This window comes from Pinus tabuliformis, chromosome 6 (assembly GCF_031772625.1).
Source record: "Pinus tabuliformis cultivar Carrire ecotype Pingquan chromosome 6, CPIR1, whole genome shotgun sequence".
Lineage (NCBI taxonomy): Eukaryota > Viridiplantae > Streptophyta > Pinopsida > Pinales > Pinaceae > Pinus > Pinus tabuliformis.
In genome coordinates this window covers 466,302,329-466,313,467 of record NC_142292.1, presented here as the reverse complement: position 1 = coordinate 466,313,467, position 11,139 = coordinate 466,302,329, and the positions used below count along the sequence as shown (strand labels likewise).

The following is an 11,139-nucleotide window of genomic DNA, read 5'->3' as shown; positions in this document are numbered from 1 at the left end:
AAATTTATTATAGCCGCAATCATCATCACATTACCGAAATTAAATTAAATATTAAAATAATATATGTGGAGTATTGGAAACCATGACAAACGTCGTGTAAAATCCATAAACCATTTTATCGTGCTTTGCATAAAGTCTTTGATAGTGCTTTTCTATGTCACGAAGATATGTTTGGCACAATGATACCTGCTAACGACCATGGCTGGACTGATAAAATTTTATTCATTCAACTCAAATTACATCATTACTAAAGGTATAAATTCCAATTGTCTATGCCCACTTCAAATTAATCTTTGAAAATGGCTGGTCGCAATACCGCAGGTCTGATTTCCACTTATCTTCGGCTTTACACCGAGATAATGGACCTCCACGCTTCCGAGTTACAATCAACTTTTGATATGAGCGCAGGCCACATACACGAAATGCTTGCACAACCATGATCCAGCACTACCACCCCCGTCTTCTAGGAAAACAACGTTGGTTGTTAATTTTTTATTTTTATTCTTTACCTTATCTGGTGTAAATATATATAAATATCAATTTATAATAAGCACACGCATATTTATAATATATTTCATATATTTTATGTTACTAAATTATTATTAATTATTATTATTGTACAGTATGTTTGATTGCATAAAATTTTTAAAAAATATGTTTTTTTGTAATGAGTTGTTTTTTACATAAAAATATGTAAATAAATGAATGGTGTTAGCGATCAAATATGGACTAACAAAACATTGACGGGTATGAAAACAATGCATAAACAAAATAAAACTGAATAACATAAAATAAGTTTGTGAAGTGAAACAAATTAATAAATAACTAGGAAATTAGTATTCTTTATTGATTGTTGATGATGAGAGATCTACCCATAAGTATCTAAGACACTTGAAGAGAGTTGCTTGAACAATGATGCTTAATATTTTTCAACAAAGATTTCCTTTTCTCAATTTCTTTTCCAAACTCTTACTCTCTAAAAAAACATAGAAAACTTTCTACAATGATGGATATTCTCCTCACAATACATTAGATTGCTTTAGAGCAGTTTTCGCAGCATAACAATGCTGTTTTTGTTTTTGACTTTCCATGCTTTTGCATTTGTAGAAGTTTTGAATGTTCCTTCTCTCTTTTGGCTCATCAATGAGCTTGTTTGCCTCATAAATGAGATGAGAGCTACCATCCTCTTGCCATCAAGGCTTCTTGGAGCTCAAGGTTCCAATGGTCAGCTTATCATATCGAAGGATTTAGTGTTTTTCAAGCATGTCCTGAGATGTTGATGAGGCTTCTAGCGATCATCGAATCCATCGAAGGAAAAACTGTGATGTAGTGAATTTCTGTCTTTGGAGCATCCATGATGGTCCATTTTTTAAGTCAACTTTAAGAAAATATTTTTATTTTTTCCTTTCATAATGTTTTCAACGGAAAATGTGTCCCTTGTACATGTTGCTCATTAACTCTGAGTGTCTTCTACTTTGTACAAACAAGTGTACCATTTTCTCATAATAACAATTATAAAAGGATTAGTATATAAATTACACATTTATAAGTAGTAGGATTTTTAATTATGAGTTATCTACTATGGAAATTTTTAATTTGTTTAAATGCCATGACTTATCAATACAACATGCCCAAAAAGCCATAACTTATTTCATATCACATTTATTAATATGATATTTGTTTTTTTAAATTAATTAATTTAATTAAAAAGGTAAAAAAAAACATGGTTACTTTAGGATAAATCTCAAATTTTAATTTGTGTATATTAATAAATCTTATTATCCATTTAATAATTATTGATATTTAAATTAAAATTATAAACAATCAATAGCTTTAACTACTTGCTTGCACTGATTTGATTGGTTCAACGAATATCCGATAAGTGTGGGTTGAAAACCTATATTCAGTAAGTTATTAGTAGTTCAAATAGCTATGCTTGTTTGTCATTCATTAGGGAAAGTCAGCCATATACAATAACATGAATTCCCTTTTTTCATTTTCTGTTTTCAAAATAAAAATGTGTCATAAATATTAATAGTTAATAAATCACTCTATTAGCAGTTGCCAAACAAGAATAAAATAGCTATCATTATTTGACGGTAGATTTAATAATATTTTAGAAATTTCATAAAAATGAAAAAAAACAATTATCATTATTATTTTGATGATAGATTCCAGAATATTTTGGAAACTTGCAAAGCTTGGTGACCCTTAAGCTTATTAAAAGAATGAGCAATCCAGATAAAGATACCCTGGGAGACTAAAATTGACAAACATCCACGTCTCTACGCAATTAGTCAAGAGCTTCTTTGAATTTATTTTTATAGTGGGCAATTAATCAAGAACTTCTTGGATTACGTTGGACCATGGGGAAGAGGCCTAATCCAAGACTGTCCTTGAACGACAAATCATCAAAGTTAAGTCGGTAACGAAATCTATAAATCAAAATATCAATCATCAAAGTTAAGTCGGTAGCGAAATCTACAAATCAAAATATCAGTGTGGTGTGGGCAGGTCATAATTATCATGCAAGTGGCCTGATGTTCATCCCCACTGGAATACAATTTTCTGGTACCACACATATCGTATCTGAATGCATGTATTGATGTTGCACGGATTCTTGATGTTGACTCCCACTGAACCACAAATTCCTGGTACTACACATATCCCAATACACATTGTATCTCAATGAATGTATTTTAATGGTTCTATATATGTTGGATTCATTTAAATATAGTTGATTTTAATGGTTCTATATATGTTGGATTCATTTAAATATAGTTGATGATCATCCGTACAACAACAAGCTCTTGCCAGAAGAGAGATAAATCAAACAAATTCAGAGTAGGGGAGAAAGGAATCTGCACTGAGAGTGTGTTTTATGCATCCTCAGCATCATGGATTTCAGTTCCTTGCTTACATCTCTGGGCACTTCATTTCTCATTTTCATATTTCTGGTTCTCGTATTCTCGTGGCTTTCCAGGAGGCCTGGGAACCGTGTGATCTATTTCCCCAAAAGTGTTCTCAAGGGATTGGATGCGCCCAAATCTCGCAATCCTTTCGCCTGGATTGTGGAAGCTTTGCAGGCCACTGAAGATGACGTTATCTGTATGGCAGGCCTGGATGCAGCCATCTATCTCAGATTCTTTACTACTGGTACGTTTATATTATTCCAGAACTCACTCAGTTGCAGTTATTGCTTTGGCATTTAGCCTCATAAGGACTCATGAAATCTACCTGCTGTATCATTTAGACTTTTGGGATTGAAATTTTTTGTTGCTGGAATGTTTTTAAACAGCGTTGATGATTATGGTATTTTCTGCTGGAGTTTGCTTACTGCTTCTCATTCCTCTGAGTGTAACCGACACCAATTATCGAACCACTATGGAGCAAGCAAAGAACAAAACCAGTGCCACTTATGATGACTTTGACAAACTTGCTATGGGCAATATTCAGGTGCCAGGCAAACCCTCCTCTTTTGATGTTGTTCTGATTCCTAATTTTTAAATGAAATTAGCAAGGTATGACCTAACATTTGTGTTTCGCAGCAAGAAAGCAAACGATTGTGGGCTTTTGTAATTGCGGGGTACTGGGTTTCAATTGTGACATATATTGTTCTCTGGAAAACCTACAAGCATGTTCTTCGACTTAGAGCAAGGGAGCAAACTTCATCGGAGGCAAAACCAGAACAATTTGCAGTACTCGTTCGAGACGTTCCTCCTGTGCCAACTGGGGAAACACGCAGAGAACAAGTGGACACCTTCTTTGGGACGTTGTACCCCGAAACTTTTGAAAGGTCTATGATCGTCACTGACATTTCAGAGGTATTTGAAATTTCACTCTTATCCTTGTAACAGTGCTCTTTCCAATATTTGTAAGGGGGAAACATATACTTATTCTTTTCCAAATGGGCAAGAATAGGGCCCTCATGCAGTCCAGTAGTAGGAGTGGCGGAATGGTTGACTTTCAAATAATAGAATAGAATTTTTTCATCCATTAAAAATTTGAGTTTTATTTGACAGAAGCAAGGCAAAGTGAAACAGTTGACTTGTTACTATCTAATTACCAGATTATTCCACAACTTGCAATGCAGATAAAGGTAACCAATTTAATGACATAATAAACTTTGACTTATCCAGCTCAACTCTGATTTCTAGAATATTCCATAACTTGCAATGTAGATAAAGAAAACCAATTTATTGACACATAATAAACTTTGACCTAGCCAGCTCTGCTGTGGGTTCAAGCTAAGTTTCAGCTCTAGCTATAACTCCATGAGTCATTTTTCAGTGTCATTTGATTTCGGTCTTCTGCCAGTTTCATGGAAGCTGGCAAGTTTGGTCGAATTCAACAGCTATGGCCTGCATTCAAAGATGTGTGTTAAAATTAACGGGAGAGAAAGCAAATTTACTGAGAGCAAAGACAAATTAAAATAGAGTAATATAATTGACACTAAGTTTATCCTGGAAGACCCCAATTCAGAAATAACTAGATAACAAAATTTCGTTAGTTTTTTAACTAAAACCCTCCCAAGTCAGCTCCTGATTCATTACAGTGAAGTTTTCTTGCCAAGTTAGCTTCTGATTCATTACAATGAAATTTTTTAAAACCTTCATTACATACAATCCACTCCACTGGCATAAAAACATACAATCCACTTCACTGGCATAGAACCACACGAAACCAAAAAACAGAGCAGAACTACTACTATTTGACCCAGTAACAACGTTGACTCTTTTACCTAGTCAAGTTTTGCTTATGTATTCCTTGTGACAAAAACCATGGTTGAGGAGTTGCTCAAAAGCATGTATCATCAACATTTCTATTTGAACCCATTCCCTATGCCCTGCCCTTGCCTTGGTTGTCTAAATGGAGTCTGCTGTGTTCAGTATTCAATTGAGTACAGATGGACTGATAGAATTCTGGGGTTTTGTTTTGTATTGAACAATTTTTTATTTTGTTGAGCAGGCTGATAAGGTGTGGACAGAACTAAAAGGCTATAGAAAGAAACTAGCCCGTGCCAAAGTTATGTTTGAAACGTCTAGAACAGTGAAGAAACCAGAGGGGACGCGGCCATTGCACAGGACGGGAATTTTGGGGCTTGTGGGCAAAAATGTTGACTCTATAGATTTCTACAATCAGGAGATTGAGAATCTATCAGTCAACCTGGAAATAAAACAGAAAATTACAATAACAGAGAAGCAGGTTGCAGCAGCCTTTGTAATTTTCAACACTAGGCATGCTGCAACAGCCGCAGCACAGGCTCTGCATTCACAGGTTGCACATACATGGACTGTAATGGCTGCTCCCGAGCCTCGTCAAATAGTGTGGAAAAACCTTGCCATTCCCTTCTATCAGAGGATGATTCGAGAGAACATTGTATACATTATTGCGTTTTTCGTTATTGTTTTCTACATGATTCCAATTGCCTTTATCTCTGCACTTACAACCATTGAAAATCTAAGCAAAATTGTGCCTTTTCTGAAAGGGGTCATGGAGAAAACGGCAATTAAAAGCATCCTCGAAGCTTACTTGCCTCAACTTGCTCTGATTCTCTTTTTGAATTTCTTGCCTACAATTCTTATGTTCCTCTCCAAGGCTGAAGGAATTCCTTCGGAAAGCCTTGTAGTGAGAGCTTCCTCTGGAAAGTATTTTTACTTCATAGTGTTCAATGTTTTCCTGGGAGTTACATTAGCCGGCACCTTGTTCCAGTCCATCAAGCTGGTTGAGCAGGAACCCAACTCAGTAGTTAAGCTGCTTGGCAATTCTCTTCCTCCCAATGCTTCATTCTTCATTAGTTTTGTTGCTCTAAAGTAAGCTGGGTTTCTTTTCTCTTCCAATTCCGTGAAAGTGTATTCTAGTTCTGAGTTTCTTAAAGAATTCATTGTTGGTTTGCTAGTGATGAAATGGGTTTTCTTCTTGAGATCTCAATGTCTAATTGCATCTATATATGGATTGCTTTTTTAAACAGGGTTTTTGTAGGCTATGGACTTGAACTTTCTCTCTTGGTGCCACTAGTAATATACCATGCGAAGAAGAGATTTCTTTGTAAGACTGAAGCAGAGCGAGAAGAGGCTTGGGCTCCCTCTAGTTTTGATTATGCTACCGGAGTTCCAAATGACATGTTGATCTTCACCGTTGCTCTGTGCTATGCAGTTATTGCTCCAATGATCCTTCCTTTCACTATTTTGTACTTTGGTGTGGGATGGTTAGTGCTTCGGAATCAGGTAATTTTCTCTCTTCATATCTCTTTCACAATCTTATTTGTTTCTGACAAATGGAAATTGATGCATCCAAAATCCATAAGGAAAAGATCTGTGAAAATACTCTGAATTTATGTTGATTGCAGATTCTCGGAATATCCTTAAATCTGATGGTCAGGTTAGGCTAGGTGTCAATGGTTTGACCCCTCTCCTGACTGTCCAATTCTGGGATATTCCAAAAATCTATCATTTACATAAAAATACCAATGAAAATATGCGGTTGGCCACATAAGCACTGCTCTAAATGGACGTTGGAGATGTTGTCTAACTGACATCCTTCTTCTGTGTGTCTATGCAGGCACTGAACGTGTATGTGCCCTCTTATGAGAGCAATGGGCGTATGTGGCCTCATATGCACACCAGGATTCTTGCAGCTTTGTTCCTTTCCCAGATTACCATGATAGGGTACTTCTCAATCAAGAAATTCTCTTACTCGACCTTACTCATCCCACTTCCTTTTGTATCTGTAGCATTTGGCTATGTTTGTAGAAAATGCTTTTATACTTCCTGTTGTATCACTTCGTTAGAGGTGGCATGCAAAGGTGTAAAAGAAGTTCCAAGCTTGTCCTCACTTGTCGATGCTTTTACCCCTCCTTGCCTGCTCGTGGATGCTGAGTTCAATGATGTTGAGCAATATGAGGATGCTCATTCAGCCATATTGTCAAGGTCAACCTCCACTGATACATCCAAAACTTGATTAACCTTATCTAATTCAATTTCTCCAATTCATTATATCGAAAAAACAAGGGATGGAATGTTAGGAGAGTACTGTTGCTTTTTCCACTGTTACAGAGGATTGTATCATACTGTTTTTATATCTCCAGACAAGCATTCCAAGATCCCCACGACGAATACATGTACAGTTTACTGCTGTAACATAGTTTACGACAAATGGTAGGGCTAGAGAAGCATGATCATCTGTTCATCTTCCAGTTACCCTGCTTTTTGTTCATTCTATTTTGTATATCGCAAATGATTATGATATTAGAACAGTTGTAAGCTATTTTCAAGTGTTTGGTCAGGTGAACATGAAACATCTGTTTGTGGTTATTGGATAAGCTTAAAATTATGCACCATCTTAAGATAGGGCATATTAATGCCCTTTTTTCTGAGATGCTTCTGTAGGTTAACTCGAAGTTGATCTGTTGTGAGCTTTAGACATTGTTTCTTGCTTGGTCAGAGAAATAAGGTTAAATCTTTTTATATGTTTATTGTCTGCTTTAGAATTTGTAATGTAATTTGTAACATTACTAGTGGAAAATATTCCAAGCTAATTTAGGGCAGAGCATTCTTAGGGTTGTTTCTGTCTCCGGATCTAAAATATTTAAGGAGAAATAAAATGTGGCCAGATACCTTAAGATGTTACCACAACTATTTAAACTAAACAATTTTTTTAGCAAAATGAAGTTAGTTCAAAATTTATTGTAATTTTATAATAACGACTAATATGAACTTTTTCATCAGCTTATTCTCAATGGTATGCAGTTTTAATGCAAGACAAACTTTTATTGGAGCTTTTTGAACTGAGCTACTATGTATAGAAAGGAGAATAACTGAATTTGTTGTGTTGAGATTGGTGTTAAATTATATGTAAATTAGCATTGAGAATAGTGAATATGTTTTTAGAAGTTAATTCAAGAATCTAAATCCATTGTTGTTTGGTTAAAGGAAATTGGTTAATGATCTAAAAATTGTTGGTATAAGAAAGTTCAAATAAAAGTTGAATTGCAAAAAAATTGCAGAGAAATAACAAAACAAAATAATGTAGAAATATTCAAACAGGACAAAAATTTAAACATCCATGGGACAAGCTATTAATATTCTTATTGCTAAAAAGGAATGATTACAATATTATCAAATTAGGCTTACAACAATATTAACATACACTTCTTGGGCTACATAGATTTATTACCTCAGTTTAGTTAGATATGTTACATGAATTGACACCATTACTTAAATCTCCACATTATACAAAATATCAAATATTTACTTGAAGTAAATTTGGTTTTTACATTAAAATATTATTTTTAATTGTTGTCATGATTCCAACAATCACTAGTTTGACAACAAATTACCTAATACATTGCCCAAGCCCATTCATCAATTCTTTTGTAAATCAAGAAAAGCTAAACACCAACACAACTTCTCTAACATTTTTGGTCTTGTAAACATGTTTGGACAATTTTCTTGAGTACGAACTTTCTTAAGGGCTACTCCACCTCCATGAAAAAATTGTCTTACAAAATGGTATTTACTATCAATATGCTTTAGTCTTACTATGATTTTGGTCTTGTAAACATGTCTGGACAATTTTCTTGAGCACAGATTTTCTTAAGAGCTACTCCACCTCCATGAAAAAATTGTCTTACAGAATGATATGTAATATCAATATGCTTAGTTTGATAAGCTATATTTGTAGCTAAATGGATAGAAATATGACTATCACAAAATACATTCGCATTGTCCTACATATTTCCAAACTCGCCCAAAAGACCCTTTAAATAAATTTCCTCCTTACATGTGTGTGAGATGACGATATATTTGACCTTAGTTGTCAATAAAGCAATTGTTTCTTGAAGCTTAACACCTAAATAATAGGTCCTCTTGCAAGAGTAAAGACAACCTGAAGTAGAGCTTATCTTGTCCAAATCACATGCAAAATCTAAGTCAACATAACCACAGAAAAAGTCACGACAATCCTTAAAAGTGATGTAAGAATCACTTGTTCCACTAAGATTTTGAAGCACCAATTACACTTTTTTCCATTGTTCTCTACTTCTATTTTCCATGTATCCATTGATCACACCAACTACATGTGAAGTATATGATGTAATACATATCATGACATAGATTAAACTTCCTACTACACTAGTATATGGTACATGAGACATATAATCTTTTTGTTCTTTACTACTAGGCATAAGCTTGAAGAAAGCTTAAAATGGAAAGTCAAAGGGATATTTATAGGTTTCACATTATTCATATTGAATTTCATGAGCATTTTCTTCACATACTTATATTGTGATAACCTAATCTTTCATTTTCACATTTCTATGTATTTCTATGTCTAAAATTTGTTTTGTTACTCGTGGATCCTTCATATCAAAAGTTTTAACCAACAGTTGGAGCCATAAACCTATTTATCTCAACCATGTTTTTACTTGCAACAAGCAAATCATCAACATATAACACCAAGATAATGAATATGTCATTCAAAATCTTGACATAAAGACAATGTTCATACTTACTTCTAGTGTAATTTTGGCTCGTCGTGAAGGAATCAAACTATTTGTGTCGTTGCTTGGGAGACTACCTTGGCCCATACAATTTGACTTCTTAAGTTGACAAACAAAATTTTTTTTGTTGTTATGCAACCAGCTCACAAAATAGAAGAAAAGATAGATGAAAGCCTTCAAAATCAACGCCTTTGAGGGGGGCAACCTTCTTTAAATTACACAAATGAACAATTCTTGGATGATACAAATGACTAAACCTGTTTTTTATATGTAGGAGTCTAAGGGGTCACAATATAATCAAAGTTGACATAACAGTAATAACATAAAGGGCACAACAATAACAATAGGGGCTACAATGAAAATAGTAATGAGGGAATCACTAGTATTATAGGGAATCCAAAGCTCTGATACCAAATGTTATGTAACCAGTGCACAAAATAGAAGAAAAGATAGATGAGTGCCTTCAAAATTAGCCTCTTTGAGGGGGCAACCTCCTTTAAATTACACAAATGAACAATTCTTGGATGATACAAATGACTGAACCTCCTTTCTATATATAGGAGTCTAAGGGGTCATAATATAATCAAAGCTGACATAACAGTAATAACATAAGGGCACAACAATAACAATAGGGGCTACAATGACAATAGTAATGGGGGAATCACTAGTATTATAAGGACCTAACATTTGTAATGTTGAACAAATCTTTTTGGATATTACATGTATATTTTTTCATCAAAATCTCCATGTAAAAATGCTATTTTAACATCTAGTGTCTATAATTCAATATTAAGTAAAACAACTAGTGCCAATACAATATGAGTAGAAACAAACTTAACAATTAATAAAAAAAATTCATAAAAAACAATACTTTCCATATGTGAATGCCCATTTTCTACTAGTTTATATTTGTATCTTTCGACCATACCATCAACACCCTATATTACTTTGTATACACACTTACACCCAACGTTTTTGTCCTTTGGAATTTCTATAAGGTCCCATGTCTTATTTTCTCCAAGGAATCCATTTATTTTTTCATTGATATTTTCCATTTAGCAATTTCAATATCATATATTGCTTCTTGATTAAAAAGGGTTCTCCATCATTAATATTCAAAGATATAGATGAAACATAATCATTATACTTTTTAGGAGTATGTATGTCTTGTTTAGATCTTCTGAATGTTGGTTGTGGTATTTCCATATTTTTCTAAATGTTTTTTTCATCCACAACTTCTTCATCAAAAGCTTCTTAATTCTTAATTTGTGTAGATGGTTGAGTCTCCAACTATATTTGTTTATTTAATGGTACATGTTCATGTTTCATATCAATTTTTACAATGTTTGATTTGATGAGTTGATATGTATCAAATACTACATATCTGCTAATGTGTATTTTTTAGCAATAGGATCCCACGATCTATATCTGTCAACTACATCATCATAGCCAACAAAGATATACTTATTTGATCTGGAGTCTAACTTAGAACACCAATTATTAGGAGTAACAACATAACATTCACAACCATTATTTTTTAATTTGAGTAATCACAAGGATGACCTATTTATGAATCCCATAGCCAGTTACAAGTAATGATGATTGATTTACCATATAACACGCTATAATGAAACTTCTTC

The 11,139-nt window shown here is 34.0% G+C and overlaps 1 protein-coding gene across 1 annotated transcript; it reads left to right on the top strand.

Annotated features, from left to right (window-relative positions):
• Positions 1 to 2,732: 2,732 nt before the first annotated feature.
• Positions 2,733 to 7,468, top strand: LOC149259332 (CSC1-like protein ERD4). Its single transcript, XM_089418133.1, has 6 exons — positions 2,733 to 3,156; positions 3,299 to 3,456; positions 3,549 to 3,824; positions 4,969 to 5,813; positions 5,972 to 6,227; positions 6,562 to 7,468. The coding sequence occupies exons 1-6, from the start codon at positions 2,898 to 2,900 to the stop codon at positions 6,958 to 6,960; spliced, it is 2,193 nt and encodes a 730-aa protein (XP_089274259.1). The 5' UTR covers positions 2,733 to 2,897; the 3' UTR covers positions 6,961 to 7,468.
• The last annotated feature ends 3,671 nt before the right edge of the window (positions 7,469 to 11,139 follow it).